This window comes from Calypte anna, chromosome 4A (genome assembly GCF_003957555.1).
Source record: "Calypte anna isolate BGI_N300 chromosome 4A, bCalAnn1_v1.p, whole genome shotgun sequence".
In the NCBI taxonomy this organism is placed as follows: Eukaryota; Metazoa; Chordata; class Aves; order Apodiformes; family Trochilidae; genus Calypte; species Calypte anna.
Genome location: NC_044248.1, coordinates 3,841,252 through 3,864,563, shown reverse-complemented (window position 1 = coordinate 3,864,563; position 23,312 = coordinate 3,841,252). Strand labels below are relative to the sequence as shown.

Here is a 23,312-nt window from a genome sequence, read left to right as displayed (position 1 = left end):
TTGTTTTCATTTTGTAGGGTGTTTGTTTGTTTTAATGTCCTCAGTCTAAGATAATGAAACCACTGAAGCACTTTGAGGTTCACTAAAATGCTTTAGGACTAAACATTCATCTGAGTAAGCCAGCCATGTGCTGACTTCCTTCAAATCCTTTTCAATATCTTTAAACTTTTGAAATGGGAACAAGAAAAGAGGAGCAACACATGAATTTCCCAGTTCCCTGTGTAACTACCTACTCAGTGCCTGAACATTTGTACTTTGTGTAGCTTCCTACATAGAATCACAGAATCCTAGAACTGGCTGGGTTGGAAGGGACCTCAGAGATCATCAAGTCCAACCCTTGATCCACTCCCGCTGCAGTTCCCAGCCCATGGCACTCAGTGCCACATCCAGGCTCTTTGGAAATATCTCCAGACACGGAGAATCCACTACTTCCCTGGGCAGCCCATTCCAATGCCTGATCACCCTCTCCAGAAAGAAATTCTTTCTCATCTCCAACCTAAACCTCCCCTGGCACAACTTGAGACCCTGCCCTCTTGTCTTGCTGAGAGTTGCCTGGGAAAAGAGCCCAACCCCCCCCTGGCTCCAACCTCCTTTCAGGGAGTTGGAGAGAGTGATGAGGTCTCCCCTGAGCCTCCTCTTCTCCAGCCTCAACACCCCCAGCTCCCTCAGCCCTTCCTCATAGGGTCTGTGCTCGAGTCCCTTCACCAGCCTGGTTGCCCTAACTACTACTTGGTCCAATTATTTCTGCCATGTTCCCCTAAACTGTGAACAACTACAAACCCCCAGCACATCTCCAGCAGCATCACCACCAGCTCTCTCCTCCTCTGACCCTGCATTGCCCCCCAGCTCCATGCCACTTCCCATCAGAATATCTTCCTCTTGAAAGACAACTACATAAATATTAAGTAACTCCTCTCACTGATCAGTCTTTACTAGAGATTAAAAGCCCATATCCTTTGAAAAGAGCCAACAGACAGCTGGGTATGAGTTGGAAAAAATGCAATTTTTCTGAAATCAATTTGCTGTCCCCAGACCCTCCAGTGGCCAAGAGGGACCCAGGGTTCTTCTCGAGCTCTGCCACACCAAGGCTCTGCCTTTGGTCCCTCTGCTTCCAAGGAACAGGAGCAACACCCATTTATCATAACCCCAAAATTGATCATAACCCCAACATTTATCATAAACCCAAAATTATCATAATCCCAAAATTATCATAACCCACAAAATGACCTTGTCACAGGCAAACAATAACTTTCTTCCAGCAGGGAAGAAGAGAAACTCTAATGGATTTGGAAAATTTCAAAGAGCAAAGCAGCCAAGTGTGCAAGGAAACCATGGGACAAGTGATGGGATCAACTTAGGCACAGCAGAGCCCTGACTATGGAATTATGGAATTTATTCTTTTCTGTCCCCAAAGTCAACACTTTGTACCCACTTTACTCACACATCTGTGTTGGCTTCACCACACCCACCAGCAGGTTTATACAGTGATTTTTAATAAATAAGATCTGAGATTGAGAGCATTTTGGACAGCTAAAGATAGGCATGAAATTAACTTCATGGCACCTTTTCCAGCTGATTCATAATTTCCTTGTACAAACTGATTACATTCTGGAACACCTTATGTTTGGCCACAGCCCAAAGGCAAATGTGAAACATGATGTGTTCCATAATTTCTCAGCTTTATTTCCCCCAAATTAACAGCATTCCCCACACACCTTTACCACACATTTTAATTAAAGAACATGTTCATTTAGTAAATTCAAATGCAGCTGGGCCAATTTTACCTGGCTATAAAATAGATCCAAAGAACACGTTGAGGTCTAACTATCCAGCTCAAGTTGGAAAAAACCCCAAACCACCACCAACTATAAAGGTTTTAAGTATAAAAATAGGTTCCAGGAATTTTCACTGACTGAGACCCATGGAGCTCACTTGGACATCACCATCAATTCTCATTGAACTCTACAGAAAACCTGAAGATATTTTCCTAACCCAGTCAGCTACTGGATGCCTTATAAAGACCAAGAGTTTCCAAAAAATACATTTGATGTAATTGCAAGAACAATTCTTAGCTATAGAAGTGCCTAAACCTTTTATTAGATCTTTACCCAAGAACAAGTTCTCTAGTTCATGCATAATTTTACTTTAAATCAAGTTTAATTCTGGCTTTCCTTTTAATAGAATATTAAATATTACAGAATTGATCCTCAATTATGAGAAAGCCAAGTCTGGATTAAAACACTTCTAATAGGGCAATAGAGAACACTGGAATTAGAGACCCCTGTGTCCAACCTCCAAACAAACTTAATTTTTAAGGGTGAAAAGGAACTCATGGGACAGATCCATGGTAGTTCAGTCCTCATGACCTCTTCAGGCAAGCCCCATACACAAAAACTTGAAATTTTAAATGATGGAACCATGGAAAAAATGTTTTGGGGTGAAGCAAACCATTACCTTCTGTCTGAACAAAAATAATCACAGTGGGTTTGTTAATCAAGTCACAAGTTCATTAAAAAAAGACCCCTGGCAGCACAGCAGTCTGGCAAGGTAATGAGGGGCTGGGGGAGAAAAAAGAGCTTTAGTGAAGGAATTACAGAACTTATTCTAGCAAGGAAAGTGATGGATTGCAGTGCAAGTTCTCTAATAAATTATCTAACCTTGAGCATGCTGGGATCTAGAAGAATAAAACTGTTTTCTGCAATTCATGTAGTTCGAAGGTCTATTTGGCCTCTCTGAAGCCACGTTAATTCAGAAGCCAAGAAGAGGGAGTCATATTGGGAAAACATAAAAAACTAAAACATAAAAAAACCTAAAAAGACTAAAAAAATAAAACAAAAAAACCTAAAATGCTAAAAAAATGCTAAAAAAACCTAAAGGCAAACATAAACTGTGCTTCTCTTACTGCAGTTTCATTTCTCAGGCTTCTCACACAGCTGGTTGTTTTTTTTCTTTTTTATCAGCATTATACAGAAACATTTTCTCAATAGATGAAGGATAATTCCACCCTTTTGGAAAAGAAAATAAATCTTTCTCATGGTGCCTTTGCCCAGGAGCAGGTGAACATATTCCTCACCACAGTTCTCTGTGTCTGGACAACTCTTCCAATGAAAAAAAACATGGCTAGGAATATAATGTGGATTTTCCATACTAAGTATTGCTGCTTGAGATAAAAGAGACCCCCTGTTTATTTCTCTTAAAATCAGAAGGCAGAACTTGTGTATGATTAACAGCCAACAGCTGAGTTACAAGATGTAGGTCCCTAAATCCATAAATCCAGTTTAGATTGTCCAGAAGTTCAAGCAGAGTCAATAGAATTCAAAAATCCCAGAATTTACCTCAGTCTTTTCTTCTTCAGTTATGGTGAAGGATGCTGTCAGGGATATGAGATGTGTTGTGTTCTGTGAGAGAGAGAAAAAAATATTCCATGTATTTTTTTAAAATGAGCCAGAACTCACTGGCAAGCAGCCCAGGCTCTCTAGAAAAGCTTCCCCTTGGAAGTTATATTTCTCATGAAGCTTAAAGCTGAAAGAAATCTGATAAGAAAATGCAGAGTACATCCACTGACAGCTGGAAACACTCCCTTCCTAATCACAGAGAGGCAAAATCCAGTGCCCACAGAATTCTATTTTTTGTGGCTTTACAATCTGAGCTGACTGAAAATACAGAGAACAGGAAGCAAAGTCAGTGGCTATGGCTCTAGTCTCATAATTCCCTGGGTTTTTTAAGTCTTACTCTCTCCCCCCATCACTTTCACACACACTGAACAGTTTTTCCTCCATAACAAGGGAGAGACAGAAGCTGGAATGGAAAGACATCTATAGGTCTGGTTACCTGCACTTGGGAAAACCACAGGAAAAATAACAAACCATCCTTAGGAAAGTCTTGGAGCCTGGTACAACCCCAAAATCCCCAAGGATGGAGGTTTCTCAGTTTCTATGAAAAAATCTCTTTCAGAGCTTCACAACTCTCATGCTAAGAAATGTCTTCACTATGAGCAAGAAATTCCTTTGCTCCAGCTTGATTTTTGGTTAAAATAAATTATTTTTCAATAAAGAGGTGGCAAAACTTTTAATCTCTCACAGACTACAGGAATACACACAAAAATCCCTGGAATACCATTATTTCCATATGATAGAAAAATAGACACAAAAAGCAGGAAGAAAAGGTACAGAACACCCAACAATACTTCATTTAAGTCCAGGATTTTCTAACTTAGCAGGGATAACTCGTGGATTTATAAATTCATTGTAAACCATTGAAGAGATCAGGACCTCATGTCATTACATCTCATGGCTTGGGCAGACAAAACCACCTTGGAAACTTCTTCCCAAACTGATGAAGAGCAAAATAGAGTTGCAAAGGAAGTACCTGGGATGAACTCTTGAAAGTCAGCTTCACAGGCAGTGCCAGCACCCTGCCATCCCACATTTCGGTTGTGTCAAGAAGTGCAGAGTAGTTGATAGCAAAATACTCTCCCCCTGGCAGAGAAAAAACCCCAAGTGTGTAGATTAAGTGTCTACCCATGCAGTCATGGCCTCTAATTAATTTTATTTGCATTTCCTTAAACAGGACAGCAGCTACACTGGCTGGAACACAACTCAACACAGTTCTGAGTTTGGGTTTTTTTTTAACACAAGAATGGGTGTGAATCTCTGAAAAGCTCAGCACCCTCTTGTGCTCAGCTGCACTGACAGATTCTGCAAATATCTCATTTCTCTTATTCATATTTTTCCTTTCCTTTTTCCTTTTTAATTTCCTTTTCTTTTTCGTCTCCTTTTTCCTTTCCTTTTTCCTTTCCGGTTTCTTTTCTTTTTCCTTTCCTTTCTTTTTTTGTTTCTTTTCCTTTTTCCTTTCCTTTTCTTTTTTCCTTACCTTTTCTTTTTTTGTTTCCTTCCCTTTTTCCTTCTTCCCTTTCCTTTTTCCTTTCCTTTTTTTTGTTTCCTTTCTTTTTTCCTTCTTCCCTTTCCTTTTCTTTTCCCTTTCCTTTTACCCTTTCCTTTTTAATTTCCTTTTCTTTTTCCTCTCCTTTTTCCTTTCCTTTTTTTTTTTTTTTCCTTTCCTTTTTCCTTTCCTTTTTCTTTTCCTTTTTCCTTTTTCTTTTCCTTTTTCCTTTTTCTTTTCCTTTTTCCTTTTTCTTTTCCTTTTTCCTTTTTCTTTTCCTTTTTCCTTTCCTTTTCCCCTTTCCTTTTTCCTTTTCCCCTTTCCCTTTTCCTTTCCTTTTCTCTCTTTTTTCCTTTTCTTTTTCTTTCCCTTTTTCCTTCCCTTTTTCTTTAGAAAAAGGGAGATTTCTTCATACTTCACAATGAAGAAATGTGATTTTTGGGGAGAATGTGCAGAGATCCAATTGCTTCCAAAGGACCAGGCTAACTCCAAGACTGAATCTCCATAGTACTTGCTTTGATTTTGTAATTTTCTCAGTTTATGAACAGATATGAGAAGAACTGCCTGATTTCTAATGAATAATGTTGCCAGCACCCACAGTCTTTTGAAACTCCAACCTCAACTCCTCAGCAAACAAATCTGCTTGTTTGGCTCAAGAAGGACTAAAATGGCACATGCAGCAGCTTTTAAAGGTATCCCAAATAAACATACACTACTGTAGAATCCTAGAATCCTAGAATTGGCTGGGTTGGAAGGGACCTCAGAGATCATCAAGTCCAACCCTTGATCCACTCCCGCTGCAGTTCCCAGCCCATGGCACTCAGTGCCACATCCAGGCTCTTTGGAAAGATCTCCAGACACGGAGAATCCACTACTTCCCTGGGCAGCCCATTCCAATGCCTGATCACCCTCTCCAGAAAGAAATTCTTTCTCATCTCCAACCTAAACCTCCCCTGGCACAACTTGAGACCCTGCCCTCTTGTCTTGCTGAGAGTTGCCTGGGAAAAGAGCCCAACCCCCCCCTGGCTCCAACCTCCTTTCAGGGAGTTGCAGAGAGTGATGAGGTCTCCCCTGAGCCTCCTCTTCTCCAGCCTCAACACCCCCAGCTCCCTCAGCCCTTCCTCACAGGACTTGTGCTGCATCCCTTCACAGCCTCCTTGCTCTTCTCTGCACCTGCTCCAGCACCTCAATCTCCTTCCTGAACTTCCTGAGGGGCCCAGAACTGGACACAGGACTCAAGCTGTGGCCTCCCCAGGGCTGAGCACAGGGGCAGAATCCCTTCCCTGGACCTGCTGGCCACGCTGTTCCTGAGCCAGCCCAGGATGCCATTGGCCTTCTTGGCCACCTGGGCACACTGCTGGCTCCTCTTCAGCTTCCTGGCAATCCAGACTCCCAGGTCCCTTTCTGCCACTCTGTGCCCAGCCTGGAGCTCCCCATGGGGTTGTTGTGGCCAAAGTGCAGGACCCGGCACTTGGCCGTGTTGAACCTCATCCCGTTGGGATCAGCCCAACTCTCCAGTCTGTCCAGGTCCCTCTGCAGAGCCCTCCTGCCTTCCAGCTGATCCACACTCCCCCCCAGAAACATTCCCCCCCATGAAAGATTCTGTTTCATTTTGATGGCAACTTCTGTGCCTGGGAGCTCCAATGTAAGAGTCAAAATCTGAGTTAACAGAAACATAAACTGCAGCACAAAACCTTTCACAGATTTTCTTCACCCGTGAAAATTCATAATTTAAATTATCAAGACGAAATAAAGAAATAAATGTTGTCTTTTCAACAGATGCTCTTCCATGTGTGGAAGCAGAGAGAATTCCCTGCAGATTTTCTTACCTTGCAAGAATCTTTTCCTGTAAATCTGTAAACCATCTGTGGTCCTGTTACCACTGTTTTTCTGAACATCTAGACCAGTGATATTGTCCAGGAGGATAAGATCTGTAATGTTTGCTGAGAGCAGTGTATTGGTGTTATTAATCAGCAGGGTAATGTATGCAGTTTGAGGGTCATGTTCAACATCCACCTGAAAACAGAAAAAGAATATTAATTGGGCAAGGTGTATGTGCATCTTCCCATCAAAATTCAGAGCCTTGATTGCTAAATAAAGCTCATTGTAGAATCACAGAATGGGTTGGGTTGGAAGGGACCTTAAATCTCATCCAGTCCCAACCCCCTGCATGGGCAGGGACACCTCCCACCAGCCCAGGTTGCTCCAAGCCCCATCCAACCTGGACTTGGACACTGCCAGGGATGGGGCAGCCACAGCTTCCTTGGGCAACCTGGGCCAGGGGCTCAGCACCCTCACAGTGAAGAATTTCTTCCTAATGTCTGACCTAAATCTCCCCTCTTCCAGCTTAAAACCATCCCCCCTTGTCCTATCACACCCTGCCCTTGAAAAATGCCTCTTCCCAGCTTTTCTGTAGCCTCTCTGCCCCAGATCTGTCTCACATTCCCCACCTTTCCCATCTCTTGGCTGTGTCCCAACCCTCATCCCCATCCCAGTTCCTTCTGCCACACCACTACCACCTTTGCTGCTTCTCCTCCACAGGTACCAGCCCAGATCCTTTGGTTCACAAACCCCACATGGCAGCCCTGAATGAACCCTAGAACCAAGAAGATGTTGATAGGGCACCATTTTGGATTTAGGTTTCTTGGCATTTTCATAGAAACATAGAACAGTTTGGGTTGGAAGGGACCTTAAAGATCAACCTCATTCCAAAATATCTGCATGGGCAGGGACACCTCCCACCAGCCCAGGTTGCTCCAAGCCCCATCCAACCTGGACTTGGACACTGCCAGGGATGGGGCAGCCACAGCTTCCTTGGGCAACCTGGGCCAGGGGCTCAGCGCCCTCCCACTAAAGAATTCTTCCTAATGTTTAACCTATATCTTCCCTCTTCCAGCTTAAAACCATTCCCCCTTTTCCCATCACTCCACACACTTGTAAAAAGTCCCTCTCCAGCTTTCCTGCAGCCCCTTCATGTATGATGCAGTCAATGCTGCAGTCAACATGATTTTTCCTTTCCTTTCCTTTTTCCTTTCCCCATTTCCCTTTCCTTTCCCCTTCCCTTTCCTTTTTCCTTTCCCCTTTCCTTTCCCCTTTTCTTTCCTTTCCCCTTTCCTTTCCCCTTTCCTTTCTCCTTCCCTTTCCTTTCTCCTTTCCTTTCCCCTTTCCTTTTTTTTCCCCTTTCCTTTCCTTTTTCCTTTCCTTTCCTTTTTCCAAAAAGGAAAAAAAAGCCTCAAAGCCAAATAACGAAAATCCAAAACCACAGAGACCCAGACCTAGTCACCAAAACAGACCAAACAAACACCATAACTTGAAAGATTCAAGGTTGAAACTGCACGAGTTGTCACTGTATTATTTATGTATTAAAATGGGTTAAAAGCCTGAGTCAAATTTAAAGATGCACTTCACCTCTGCTGTCAGTATGAAGTACCAGCATGGAAAAGTTCATCTCATGCTATGGAATGAAGCTCTTAAAGGAGCCAATTTATTTCTGGAAAGAAAGAAGGGATTGGGTGCTGGAAGCAGAGGTAAAATTTAAAAAATATTGAAGTATTTCTGCACAGGGTGTTAGGAAAATCCTCCCTCCAAGAAGCAAACATATGCCATCTTCATGCTCTGAGGAGCCACTCGTGGTAGGGAGGAGGAAAATGGGCAAAATTCCCTCTTTTTCCCATTTAAACAGCTAAAGAGTACCATATGGCCAGTCTGTCTCTTAGGAAGAAAGCATCTGTTCAGATGAATTAGGGTTGAAGTAGATGAGAAGGTAAAGAAAGGGAAAATAAAATGTGAATTGCATTGGAAGGTGGGAGATAGCACACACAATCACAGCTTTCAGTAATTTACAACTAACAGCACTGCAAAATTATTTGCTGATAATCCAAGCTCCTACAAAAGACTCCCTTTGATCTTCTGAGTTTGGTCAGCAGGACTTCACAGTTTTTAATGACCCTCTGTGAGGCTGTGCTGTGAGCAGCAGGAAAAAAATAACATCTAACTGTCTGAAATTCTCTTTCTGAGAAGCTCTGATATTTATTCCCAATTTTTAAACTGGGAATATACATCCAGAAAAGCAGAAGATGGAGTGTTATCTTTTCCTTAAGCCAGAAATGCTGACTGTTCAGCCTTGTTAATTCTGATGTGCAGCTATTTCAATACCAGCATTATAGGTAATTAATGCCAGGAGATGTTATGCATATTCATTCCTCACTATGCTAATGATCTGGTGAAGGTTATAATGTCACCTCTTCTGTTGCTTAATTCTCTACCCTCGTATCATAGAATCATAGAATCGACTGGCTTGGAAGGGACCTCAGAGATCATCAAGTCCAACCCTTGATCCACTCCCGCTGCAGTTCCCAGCCCATGGCACTCAGTGCCACATCCAGGCTCTTTGGAAAGATCTCCAGACACGGAGAATCCACTACTTCCCTGGGCAGCCCATTCCAATGGCTGATCACCCTCTCCAGAAAGAAATTCTTTCTCATCTCCAACCTAAACCTCCCCTGGCACAACTTGAGACCCTGCCCTCTTGTCCTGCATGAGTTGCCTGGGAAAAGAGCCCAACCCCCCCCCTGGCTCCAACCTCCTTTCAGGGAGTTGGAGAGAGTGATGAGGTCTCCCCTGAGCCTCCTCTTCTCCAGCCTCAACACCCCCAGCTCCCTCAGCCTCTCCTCACAGGACTTGTGCTGCATCCCTTCACAGCCTCCTTGCTCTTCTCTGCACCTGCTCCAGCACCTCAATCTCCTTCCTGAACTTCCTGAGGGGCCCAGAACTGGACACAGGACTCAAGCTGTGGCCTCCCCAGGGCTGAGCACAGGGGCAGAATCCCTTCCCTGGACCTGCTGGCCACGCTGTTCCTGAGCCAGCCCAGGATGCCATTGGCCTTCTTGGCCACCTGGGCACACTGCTGGCTCCTCTTCAGCTTCCTGGCAATCCAGACTCCCAGCTCCCTTTCTGCCACTCTGTGCCCAGCCTGGAGCTCCCCATGGGGTTGTTGTGGCCAAAGTGCAGGACCCGGCACTTGGCCGTGTTGAAACTCATCCCCTTGGGATCAGCCCAACTCTCCAGTCTGTCCAGGTCCCTCTGCAGAGCCCTCCTGCCTTCCAGCTGATCCACACTCCCCCCCAGCTTAGTGTCATCTGAGAATTTGCTGATGATGGACTCAATCCCCTCATCTAAATCATCAATGAAGATATTGAACAGCACTGGGCCCAACACTGATCCCTGGGGGACACCACTAGTGACCGGCCGCCATTTTGATGCAGCCCCGTTCAGCACCACTCTCTGGGCCCGGCCCTCCAGCCAGTTCCTAACCCAGCACAGGGTGCTCCTGTCCAAGCTGTGGGCTGACAGCTTTTTCAGGAGGATGCTGTGGGAGACGGTGTCAAATGTAGCATTTCAGTGTCTGAATTCAGACTTATCACAAAGTTGTATGTGCTTCCACTCTCCAAGGGACAGGTTAGAGAAACTGTGTCTAATTATAAAAAATCAGACTTGTTTCATACAGTGGAAAAAATAAACAACACAGAAAAATAAAGCAGGGGAGTAAAAACGAAAAATAACTGTCTAGGTCTATCTATCAACCTTTGCTACATAAAGTAAAAATAAAATTAACAGGACAAATGTAAAAAAAAAATCAGTTTGGAATCAACCTTGAAAATCTGTGCCTCTTACAACTGTCTTAACATCACTCCAGAAATTCTCCCAAATATTTATCCTGGGAACAATTCTGTCCCCATTTTTTAAAGGACACTGGGGTATAAAACTCCTATCAAATTAACAAGACAAATATAAAAACAGAACTTACAGCACCACATTTCTGAAGGGTTATTCCAAATCCAGAGGACGCTGACATATTGAGTGCATCTTCAGGCTGTGGAGGAAGGGGAAAAGTCCACACAGGGGATGAAAATATCATCATTTACAAAACTTATTTATGTAAACAATATAAAAAAAAATTAGAGGTATTAATTGCCCTCAAATTTCAGAGCTTTATTTTAATTCCACCCTTCTAGTCCAAACTGTATGAATTTATTCCCCCACGTAATTACTAGCACTTGAATTGTTCTATTAATCTTTTAGATACCCCAACCCCCTAGCAAAATGGGCCACCCACAGAATTCATCAAATTATAGACACATTTCCTTATTAATTTGTCCATCAGAATTTACACAGCAAGCACACAGCTGGATCTATCACAATTCTTGGGAAGCCCCACAGCCAGCTAAGTGTTGCTGAAGCCATCTCAAGTGACTGTAATCACCTGAGATATATAAAGATATTAATTAGGTAGTAATTAACATTAACAGTGAGTTAAGATTAGATGTAATTGCTGCAATCCTTACAAATAAAAGTGGCAAACTGACCAGTTGGTGCTTCCCAGAAGTTTCTCGTTTAAACAAAATCTTCTTGGTCCAGGAGGGGACCAAAGCAAACAGGGAATGGCTCCACTGGGTTCCTGAGGCTGCAGAAGTCAAGAGTTGCTGGGGGGCTTCATTGGCTTGAACAATCAGAGGTAAGGGCACTGCTGAAAACCAAAATTAAGAAAAAAAACTCCATTTGAGCTAAAGCTGCATCCTGCATTTGGGGTGGATGGGGCTTGTGGCACCCAGGGCTCTGTGAACACCCAGCATCCTCTCCCTCAAAGCACTTAAAATCAATATAAGAAAGAGACATAAAGCCAGGCAGCAAACAGAGATGGGATTTGCCTTAAAAAAACTGGCAGTAGTTGGAATAAAACCCTTTTTCTTACCCCAGAGAAAACTTCCCATTTAAATATAAAGCATCTAATGCATGAACTAAGAGGTTTCAGCCTTAAAGCAACTGCTGGTATTTTCAGCACAGAGAAATATTCAGCAAAGAGTAAATAACTGAGGCACTCTCCACGAGTACCAAGGGTGTTCTGTTTCAAAGATAAATTCTGCTAATTAATCATTAACAGTGCCAAACATACTCAGAACTAAATACTTCTCAGCTGAGGAAGGGGCTCAGTCACACTTCAGCTGAATTAACTGGTTTGAATCAAATCAGCTGCTCCTCAACTTTGTAATTAGCAATGTCAATTCTAGCCCATTCCACTCCTGTATTTTTCTGAAAGATGAGTCCCTGTTATCAGACAAAATGCCAAGAAGAGTTTTGAAATCATAACGTATCACTAAAAGCACCTGTAACACCACTAAAAGGAGTTTATACTAGAAATCAATCATTTAATCTACCAAACTGTCAAAAGGCAAAGCCACTAAATGGAAAGTCATAAAAGTTTCAAAAAAATAGTTGGCTACGTTTAAAGAACTCTTTTTACCCTTTGCATAATAGTTCTCATTTAAAACTTAATTTTCAATCTCTTTTAATAATTAGCAATATGTATTCAGATGAAAAACCTCTCAGTGAAAAGCAAAGATTTTTGGCAAATTCCATTTCTCTGGTCTTCATAAAGAAATCCTATTACATGTTAACAAACTGTGAAGAGCTGAGAATACTAAAATCTCATTAATGGGAGAAAGAGCATTTTTCTGAAAAGACTCTGGTTTGCTGAAAGGATAATATAGAGAAATACTGGTAGCTGTAAACAGAGAAGAAATTCACTGAGCATTCAGAGTCTGACCCTTAAAAAGAGGTCCTACAAAGGGCCTTGAAGCATTGATGCACATAAATCACTGAAAAGATTTCTATTAATGAATGAGATGCAGCCTGGCTGCTTGTAGCACCTTGGGGAGCTTCACTGCCTTCTCACACTGGAATAAAAGCTTTTTATTTGGCTTACATTGGGCAAAATTAGTGATATATGGGCCAGGAAAATTAGTTGCTTCTATTTTATGGTCAGCTTTCATTCACTTCTCTAAGTTTCACTTAAATACCTGAACCACTGTTAAACAAGGCAAAAGACTCAGAGTGTGAAAATAACAAGGTAAACTTGGTGCCCACAGTAATATGTAGAATTACAACACCAAATGTCTGCATATCTCTGGGGTTAGAATTCTTTCAGGGTAGTCATGCATGGCATATTTCTGTCTCAGGACTAAGCAACAGCCCAAATCCCTCAGGATCACCCCAAGTACAGTTCAGACCCTGCCAGGAGCCCACTTGGCCATGGCAAACCCAAATATCACACTCCATCCCACCTCCCATGGCTCTAAACCCCTGTTCTGGCACCTTCTGAGTTTTGTATGGGTCCATCCAAACAGTGAAAAAGATTTATTTTATATCTGCTGTTTCTCCTACCCATTGATGCCCTTGCTGCCCCAATTCTCTGGAGGTGGAACACCAGTTCTCCTTTTAGTTTTCTTGCCAGGTTACTGGAGATGCACTTCACAGCAGAAACCCTTGGCATGGACCTTCTTTAATGGAAGATTAAAGATATTTTTTTTTATGTAAAGCTTTCTAAGAGTCAGAAGTCCAACCAGCAACAGGTATGAGCTGGGTTGGGCAGCCACTGCCTGGGAAGTGCTTCTAGTTTAGCAGATCATTTCCTTCTGTATTTTGGATGAGGGAAATCAGTTAAAAAAAGATGAGGGTGACTTCTCCATCAAATACCTTCTCTTCTTGTCCCCTGTGCAGCATGGCACCTCCAGCAGGACGTTTAACTGCACGTTTTGGGTGACAGCAAATCCTGATACTCCCCTCTGGAGAGTATCAAGTCCACAGTAAGTAATGGAATTAACTGCTCATGTCCCCTGACTCTGAATACATCTCTGGATTACTAATTACACACATGAGTCTGTTGGCAAGTTGTGCTGTGGCATTACTGACAATCCCAAGATCACATTTGGCATTCCCAGGACTGGGAATTGGAGCCTGGGGATTCTGCAGGTTCCTTCCATGTTGATGATGCTCCTAAGAGAATGAGGAGCTGAGAAGCCTCCTGCAAAGTCTCTTGTATCTTCCCAGCACCCACTGGAAGGTTTTGTTTAAATAGATTAAGTTAGTGGGATGCATGTGCATACAGCAACATGAGCCACTGCCTTTCTCCAGGTTTCTCCCCATCCTTCCTATTAATTTCCACCCATTTAGGCTGTTCTATAAAACCCTATTTTCCCCTGCCACTTATGCAGCAATTTTCCCTCTCATTACTTTTTGTGGGGTAGATTTTCAGCTACACAAAATAACTTTTTCTGGCTTCACATCTATTTATCTGTCAGTAGCACAGAGCTCAGCCCAGCTGACCTACAAGAACAGAACAGCTTCAAACAACACCACTGCATTTTCAGTTCATCTGCTGTCTCTTTTCAGATAAGATACCTACAGGGATTGTAGATGGCTGAGGATTGCTTGAAAAACCCCAAGGAACTGAGAAAGGACAGTACAGGCATAACACATTCTGTGGTTTCCATGTCAGCTCCAGATTTCCATTCTGAAATTGGGTTTTTTCTTCTTCTTCTTTTCTTTTTTTCCCCCCTTTTTTTTCCTTCTTCTTTTCTTCTCTTTTCCCCCTTTTTCTTCTTCTTCTTTTCTTTCCCCTTTTTTTTTCTTCTTCTTTTCTTTTCCCCCTTTTTTCTTCTTCTTTTCTTTTCTTTCCCCCTTTTTTTTTCTTCTTCTTTTCTTTTCTTTTCTTTCCCCCCTTTTTTCTTCTTCATTTCTTCCCCCTTTTTTTTTCTTCTTCTTTTCTTCTCTTTTCCCCTTTTTCTTCTTCTTCTTTTCTTTTCTTTCCCCCTTTTTTTTCTTCTTCTTTTCTTTTATTTTCCCCCTTTTTTTCTTCTTTTTTCTTTTTCCCCCTTTTTTTTCTTCTTCTTTTCTTTTCTTTTTCCCCCTTTTTTCTTCTTCTCTTCTTTTCTTTTTCCCCTTTTTTCTTTCCTTTTCTTTTTCCCCTTTTTTTCTTTTCTTTTCTTTTTCCCCCCTTTTTTTTCTTCTTCTTTTTCTTTTTCCCCCTTTTTTTTCTTCTTTTCTTCCCCCCTTTTTTTCTTCTTTTTTTCTTTTTTTCTTCTTTTTTTCTTTTTTTCTTCTTTTTTTCTTCTTTTTTCTTCTTTTTTCTTCTTTTTTCTCTTCTTCTTTTTTTTCTTTTTTTTCTTTTTTAGCAAATAGATCCATCTGAGGTTGGAAAGCACTAATATTTGACTCCCTAGGTCTCTCAGTAACAAGCTCTGACTTTCTTTTGGATACCCTGATGCTCCCAAGGGCATCATTGCCAAAGTCCCCTCAGAGCCACATCCCCATTCTGACACTGACTCTGCCACCTCCTTGCTCCTTCCCCTCTTCTTACAATTTGGATTTCTGCCATTTTTCTGACTCTTTTCAGAAAAACCATTATCAGAACTGCATGCCCTGCACTTCCATAACCAGATACACCAGGACCCAGTCTTAAATAACTCATCAAAAGGCAGTAATTTCACCTTCTTTTGAGATGCCAGGCACCTTTAAGGAAAAAAAACTTGTTTTGTTTTCCTTCAGGACACAAATTAAGCTGTTAAATACTTTGTCTCACTTTCAATTAGCACTTTACTAAAATGTTTCCCCAGGATTTAAAGCCAATATAAACAGATTTGCCAGAACCCAGTCTTCAATTACCAGGTCTGGAAAGATGACTTTGTATCGAATGGCAAACAAAAATAGGAAAATAAATCATAATATAGCTGAAACAGATGGCATAACATTGGTGCAACATTTTAACACTCCCATTACTCAATCACAGGTTTGTTGTAAAGACTCCAGTATGACCTTAAGGCTCCCCTGCCTTTACAACACAAAAATAAAGGCAAAAAGGAAAAAAGCCATCTGAATAAGACTATAATTCTAATTCTCAGCTTTCAAGAGCTGCATACTTCAGGTCCCAGCCTGGCAGACTGATTTGCTTGTAAATTTATCACTAAATTTTGAATAATTTTGCTTTATTTCAGTGGAGATGAAAGGAGCAAAATCCTTGCTCACTGTATTGGTGGTGTTGTTCTGAATTATTTCCTGTCCTGACAACCACCCAGGATCCAAATCCCATTTTCAGTCCTTTCAATGACACACAACAACGACCAGGCAAAGGCAGTAATTTACTGTATTTCAGTTTTGAATGTTGCCATGAGCTTTTCTTGTCGTTTCAAAGAAAACATGGGCACCAGGAAGACATAAACAAAAAAAGTAAATCTTACTTCCAGACCTGTTTTGAGTAAGTCAGAGCAGATTGAAGATAACTTGCAAACATCCACAGTGTACCCCAACCCCAGAGTTATTCTGGGATTTTTTTTCTCATCCAGAAAGGACTCAAAACCAGTGTTCTGTCACAAACTGTTTCACTTTCCTGCTATTTCCAAAGGTTTTATGCAAAGTTACCATCTGACTGCTTTAATTCATAACTTCGTCAGTAAGAAGTGGTCTAGCACCCTGATTAAGCAATCTACTAAAAACTCAGCTTTAAAAACCTTTTAAAATCTTGTTTATTAGAATCATAGAATCACAGAATCCTAGGGGTTGAAAGGGACCTCGAAAGATCATCTAGTCCAACCCCCCCTGCCAGAGCAGGGCCACCTAGAGCACTTCGCATAGGAACGTGTCCAGGCGGGTTTTGAATGTCTCCAGTGAAGGAGACTCCACGACCCCCCTGGGCAGCCTGTTCCAGGGCTCTGTCACCCTTACAGGAAAAAAATTCCCTCGAATATTCAACTTGAACCTCCTGTGCTCCAATTTACACCCATTACCCCTTGTCCTATCACTGGTCACCACTGAGAAGAGCCTAACTCCATCTCCCTGACACTCACCCCTTACATATTTGACAACATTGATGAGGTCACCCCTCAGTCTCCTTTTCTCCAAACTAAAGAGACCCAGCTCCCTCAGCCTTTCCTCAGAAGGGAGATGTTCCACTCCCTTAATCATCTTAGTAGCTCTGCACTGGACTCTTTCAAGCACTTCCCTGTCCTTCTTGAACTGAGGGGCCCAGAACTGGACACAATACTCCAGGTGCGGCCTCACCAATGCAGAATAGAGGGGGAGGAGAACCTCTCTTGACCTACTAACCACACCCTTTCTAATGCACCCCAGGATGCCATTGGCCTTCTTGGCCACAAGGGCACATTGCTGGCTCATGGTCATCCTCTTGTCTACCAGGACCCCCAGGTCTCTTTCACCTACACTGCTCTCCAGCAGGTCAGCCCCCAACCTATACTGGGACATCGTGTTGTTCTTCCCCAAATGCAAAACTCTACACTTCCCCTTGTTGAATTTCATCATGTTTCTCCCTGCCCAACTCTCCAGCCTGTCTAAGTCTCTCTGAATGGCAGCACAGCCTTCTGGTGTGTCAGCCACTCCTCCCAGCTTAGTGTCATCAGCAAACTTGCTGAGGGTACATTCTATACCCTCATCCAAGTCGTTGATGAAGATATTGAACAACACCGGTCCCAGTACCGACCCCTGAGGGACTCCACTAGTCACACACCTCCAACCAGATTCTGCCCCATTGACTACAACTCTCTGACTCCTTCCTTTCAACCAGCTCCTGATCCACCTCACTACCTGATCACCAAACCCATACTTGATCAACTTATCTACAAGGATGCTGTGAGAGACGGTGTTCTGCTAGAAATTCAGGCATCCAGGTTTATTTACCTAGTAACAAAATGGAAGATTTTACCCCTAACAAAAAGCTGCTGTTTGTCAAAATTCCCTAATTACCCCACTTTTTCAGAAAGTTCTTCTACAAACCCATGTGCATTTCCCCTCCATGGATGGTACATCTATAATTTGCAAACCATCAGAAAGCAGCAATTATGTTGAATAAATACAAAGGGGAAAAAAAACCCAAACAACCAAACCCACCAAGAAAGCTCAGCAAATCTGAATTATTTGCTATCATATTTAAATCAATAAACTCATTTGTGAATTAGCCATAGCTCAGGGGAAAGAAATTAGAGGTATCAGACTAGATGTCTGGTTCAGAGCATGGAATTTCTTGGCAAATGCATGTCATGATATCATCCCTTGGGGAATCTCAAGGAGGGGGGAATCTACTTCATCTCTGCTTTATTTGGGTGAGGTAGCACAGTATTTATTATACAAATATCAAGAAAATAAAAACCTGAGGCTCAGAGAAACTAAGTGATTTGTTGAAAGGTCCACAATGAGCCTGTAGCAGTCCCAGACACAGCTCCTCCAAGCTATGACATCTCCAAGTCTTGGAATATCCCGTTTGGATCAGATGAGGCAACTACCCCTGGAAATATTCAGTGTATATGAGATCATATATATATATGAGATCATATACAGAAGGTACTTGATACCTTCTGTAAAGAACAGCAGCATTCCAGCAACATTTTCAGAGTCCCTAAGTCTCTGAGTCTTTAACACCTTAGTGCAGGACAAAGTCTGTTATTACTGTAATTGAAGAGGTCTCTGAAAATACCTTCAAGAGGAGGTATCACAACATTGTCAGGAAATGCAGAGGTTAAATTAGCTTCTGAAAAGGAACAAGATCTTGATCAGCTTTAAGAGGTTTTCTGCAAGACAAACTGGGCATCAGAGGATGATCCCTCTGCTACCTCGTTATTGCTAATGAGGAAAGAGGGCTCCTCCTGAAAATGATTCAGACCAGGGCAAAACTAAGCTCTTCCCACAGCAGTCCCACTGTAGCTGAGCTGTTTAGAGAGCATCCTTGTTCCTACTGTAGCCCAGGATCAAAAATCCCCTCCCTTGCTTTTCCAAATCAGGGGGCTGGTAAAACACAGCTTCAGTCCCCCTCCATCACCTTTGCACCCCTGCCTTGGGAGTCTGGGACACCCAAAAGGGCTGAAAACAAAGCAAACAGTTACATACCTGTCATTCCCAGGTCTCTTGGAAGCCACAGATTATCTTTAACCACCTAAAAGTTAACACAGAAGAGAGCAATTACAAAACAGTAACTATTTTCATGAACACCTAACATCAAGCCCTTACGCTGTATCCTTCACATTTAGACAGAATCCTGTTCCATAAAGCTTCAAGTTTCCCAAAATTCACTACCAGAAGAGATACAACACAGCTCCAGAGGCTTCCATAGCTTGTCAAGAAGAATGAGGCTCTGTTATTTCCCAGTATGGCTATGGATGCTTTGGTGCTCAAGCTGTACCTACACTTAATATCAGCCTGAGCCTCTGTACAGTAGTGGAGTAGAAAGTTTTACTGCAAAGTCTTAGTTTGTTCTCATACAGTAATTTCTCTTGCCATTTGCAAAGGCAGAACTGAGGACATTGGAAAATCTGATCTCTAGGAGTCAGCAAGAATGTGTCTGTACTGGCTGATCAAATCTCCTGCCATTATACTCATTTTTTCCTTCAGAGCACATTGCAAAGAGACCACAGGCTAAAAACTGCAGCTTCCCAGAAAAATCTGATGGGCTCCTGCCTGTGCCCAGACCACAGAGCTTGCCACAGAAATCACAGCTCCAAAATGCCCACAAACAAACAAAAAAAAAAAAGTGTTTTTTTAAGTAGTGTTAATGCCCAGTGATTTTTAATCAAGTGATTTTTATTGTCATATAAACAAGTTTTCATTTAATAAAAATGTTTCCTTGCAGGAGATAATCAGATAATCCAGAGCTGGGAATGCTGGCTTGATTAACAGCAATCAGCCAAGGCATGACCTGCACTTGCTGTTTCTGTTTGCTCCCAAACCCTGCGTGTGAGTAATGTTAAGTACTGATTTATGTCAACACCACTGTTAAAGTACAGCAAGTTGGGGGCAATTTTCTTCTTTTCCTGCTCAGGGACACCATCCCTTTGATTAATGCTAAAGCTGGAACTTTAGTTAAGCTTGTGTGAAAATAGTTCTCTCTTCAGACAGGTCACTTTCCTTCAAAATGATAGAAAATGAGCAGCTCACAAGTTACAATGTACCAGCAGCCCTGGATTCGAATTGGGCACAAGCACCTCTGGGACTGGAGGAAGCTCTTCCAGAATAAAGAATAAAATGATAGAAAAATGAACACAAGCAGGAACATGCAGGGCACTCTGGGATGCAGCTCTGGGAGACTCCAGGCACTGAGATCTTCACAAGGAGCTTTTTGCAAACACATCATTGAACACCTCTCCCTGTACTCCACAATTCTTGCACAAAAACTGTGTTATGCCAAAGTTCTCTAATTCATAGAATCCTAGAATTGGCTGGGTTGGAAGGGACCTCAGAGATCATCAAGTCCAACCCTTGATCCACTCCCGCTGCAGTTCCCAGCCCATGGCACTCAGTGCCACATCCAGGCTCTTTTGAAATATCTCCAGACACGGAGAATCCACTACTTCCCTGGGCAGCCCATTCCAATGCCTGATCACCCTCTCCAGAAAGAAATTCTTTCTCATCTCCAACCTAAACCTCCCCTGGCACAACTTGAGACCCTGCCCTCTTGTCTTGTTGAAAGTCATCTGGCAAAAGAGACCAACGTCCACCCGGTTACAACCTCCTTTCAGGGAGTTGTAGACAGCAATGAGGTCTCCCCTGAGCCTCCTCTTCTCCAGCCTCAACACCCCCAGCTCCCTCAGCCCTTCCTCACAGGAATTCTGCTGGATCCCTTCACAGCCTCCTTGCTCTTCTCTGGACCTGCTCCAGCACCTCAATCTCCTGCCTGAGCTGAGGGGCCCAGAACTGGACACAGGACTCAAGCTGTGGCCTCACCAGGGCTGAGCACAGGGGCAGAATCCCTTCCCTGGACCTGCTGGCCACGCTGTTCCAGATCCAGCCCAGGATGCCATTGGCCTTCTTGGCCACCTGGGCACACTGCTGGCTCATGTTCAGCTGCTGTTCATTCCATACTGCTCTTGTGCATTGTACCAGCATATACACAAATTTGAGTGCTAAATGCCAACAGCTCCTTTGTAAATGAGCCTGTTACAAAAGCACAGTGGTCTAAGCACCCCTAAAGGCATGAAGAAAATGTGGCTTGCTACCTAACAAGCTTTATTTCAGACATCTTAGGAAACCAGTGTAAGGACATCAACTTTACAATATCTTGTATCTGCCCAGTAGCAGTTCTGTGGCTATGCAATGTACATTTTTACAAAAGCTTGGACACCAGGATTTTACACATCTTCTGTATTTTTAGCACTGGGAGAGGCTTCCCAGGGAGGTTGTGGAGTCTCCTACCCTAGAGCCATCCAAAACCCACCTGGATGCCATCCTGTGCAACCTGCTGTAGGTGACCCTGCTTGTTCAACCCCCCTCCTGCCAGAGCAGGACAAGATGATGTCCAGAGGTCCCTTCCAACCCCCTAATTTTCTACCATTCTATGAAATGGCTCCTGATTCCCACAGACTTCAGGCATCCATCCATCCATCCATCCATCCGTGTCTTTACAACAGCTCACACACAAAAATCCCTGCTCTTCGTGCACACAGGGATGACAATTCAGCACTCCTTGTTTTTTCCTTCTGCCTCCTCTGACATTCAGTTCCCAGCAGTCTACAATGGCAAATATAGCCTGGATATTCAGCATAATTCTTCCACTCTGCTGCAGGGGGCATTGGGAGGGGATCCACATCAGCAAACAGTGCCAGTTCCAGGGGTCAGCACCCACCCCATCTTTCAAAAGTAATCACTTTAACAAGGTGATACTCTCAGCAGGTGTTTTCCCAAGCTTTAGGTTAATTTAGTTTTTCCTGGTGGAAAAATGAGGTTGTTTTGGTGTGGTTTTCGTTTTCCTTCAAGGCTGTTGAAGACTCCTTGGAGTCTTAAATCACAGCTCCAAACTACCACCCCGGGCTCCCCCCACTGCCCTCCTCACAGCTTCACCTAATTCTCCACACGACCAGAAAACAAAATACATTCTGACACAGATTTAACAGGAAAAAAAGAGAAAAACGAAGCTGTACCCACAAGGGCTAATGGTGTTCCTAACAGCGGGCCGATTCCTGGAGGGCAAAAGAGGACTTAGGAACCACCCCAACATCGGGCATGCGGCCAGGAGGGAGAAAATCTCCCAAGCTGCCGGAACCCCACCAAACCGACCCTTGGGCATCTCCTCCTCCTCCTCGGGGCCGTTCCCTTCGGAACCTCCCGCAGCTCTACCAGGTCACGGCTCAAGCCAGGGCCGCTCTTTCTCCCTCCATACCGGGCTGTCCCTTTTTCCCCCGCAGCGCCCAGCGGGCAACACCGCCTTACCCCAGCCGCCGTCTGCCCGCAAGGTTTGCGGGGTTTGCCCGGCACCCCAAGCCCTTCAGCGGGGCTCGGCGGAACACGGCCCCCGGCCCTTGCGCGTTTGCTGACCCCTCCGAGGGGCTGAGCGGCCGCGCAGGGTCCGCCCGGGAGTAGCGCCAGCAGCAGCCCGGCCAGCAGCCCCCGCATGGCGGGCGGGCGGGCGGCTTTTAGGGCACCACGGAGATTTTCCAAGCCTTCCTCCCGAGCCAGGCCGGGCCTCAGCCTCCTCATCCATCCGCCATCGGTCTCCTCCCATCGAGGGCGGGCGGTGGAGGGGCCCCGAGCAACGGGACCTCCCCCCTCCTTCTCTCCGTGTTTCTCCGGGCATGGCGGCCGTCGGGGGTTGTTTGCGGGCTGTGGGGCTGCAGTTCTGGGTCCGTTCGCTGCAGGCATTGCCCGCCCTGCTGGTCCCCGCCGTGCTGCTGGGGCTGCTCCTGGGCACCGCCGCCGCCGCTCTCCTCTGCCGCTGCGCGCTGGGGCCGCGCCGGCGGAGAGAGGTACGCGGGGTCGGAGGGTGGAAGGGAGGGAGGAAAGAAGGGATGGGGGGTTGGCAGTCCGCATGCCCCCTCGGTCTGGGCTGGGGATAAGGAGCTTGGAGGGGTCCGGGATGGTTTGTAAGGGATTGGGGGTCCCGCTGCCCGCGGAGCTGGGTAGGGAAAGTCGGGGATACCCCAGGGTAGGGAGTGTCCGGGGAAGCTGCGTGGGGTCCGGGAGAGCTCGGTGGGAGGTGGGGAAACGGCCGTAATTCCTGAAATCCCTCTGTTAGAAAGTTGAAAAGTGTTTTTCCTCGTTTTAAAAATCTACTCGGCCGAAAAAAGAAAATTCTTCGCTGTGAGGGTGCTGAGCCCCTGGCACAGGTTTTCCAGGGAGGTTGTGGCTGCCCCATCCCTGGCAGTGTCCAAGTCCAGGTTGGATGGGGCTTGGAGCAACCTGGGCTGGTGGGAGGTGTCCCTGCCCATGCAGGGGTTGGGACTGGATGAGCTTTGAGTTCCCTTCCAACCCAAACCATGCTATGATTCCATCATCTCTAGAAAAATGGAAATACTTTTACACAAATTCTATTTTTAGTGATTCAAGTCCCTTCCTGTCTAGCAGCTGCATAACCTCACCCCACACAGTACTGCTTAGCAGAGATGATTTTCTTCTGGATAGGAGCTAAATTGCACCCACACTGAGGGTGTAAATGTGAACATTTTAAAGTGTCTGTTGAAATATGCATTTTACAACTTCTTTAATATGCTGAATAATATTCATTGAAGAAATTAAGGGACTGTTGGTTTGTGGTTCAGTTTTCTGCTATGTGAATTTGGATTTCTAGTTTAGGGGGAGGTGTCCCTGCCCGTGTAGGGGGGGTG

General features: G+C 44.1%; 1 protein-coding gene across 1 annotated transcript in view; it reads right to left on the bottom strand.

Annotated features, from left to right (window-relative positions):
* The window catches only part of EVC2 (EvC ciliary complex subunit 2), a 76,512-nt gene extending 54,129 nt beyond the window's left edge, over nt 1-22,383 (bottom strand). Inside the window, exons 1-7 of the mRNA XM_030450265.1 lie at nt 21,922-22,383; nt 18,610-18,655; nt 11,247-11,407; nt 10,688-10,753; nt 6,711-6,897; nt 4,369-4,478; nt 3,336-3,398 (exon numbers count right to left, since the gene is read on the bottom strand). Coding sequence (XP_030306125.1) covers nt 3,336-3,398; nt 4,369-4,478; nt 6,711-6,897; nt 10,688-10,753; nt 11,247-11,407; nt 18,610-18,655; nt 21,922-22,350 — 1,062 coding nt within the window. The 5' untranslated portion in view covers nt 22,351-22,383. The remainder of the gene's footprint in view (nt 1-3,335; nt 3,399-4,368; nt 4,479-6,710; nt 6,898-10,687; nt 10,754-11,246; nt 11,408-18,609; nt 18,656-21,921) is intronic.
* Between the last annotated feature and the right edge of the window lie 929 nt (nt 22,384-23,312).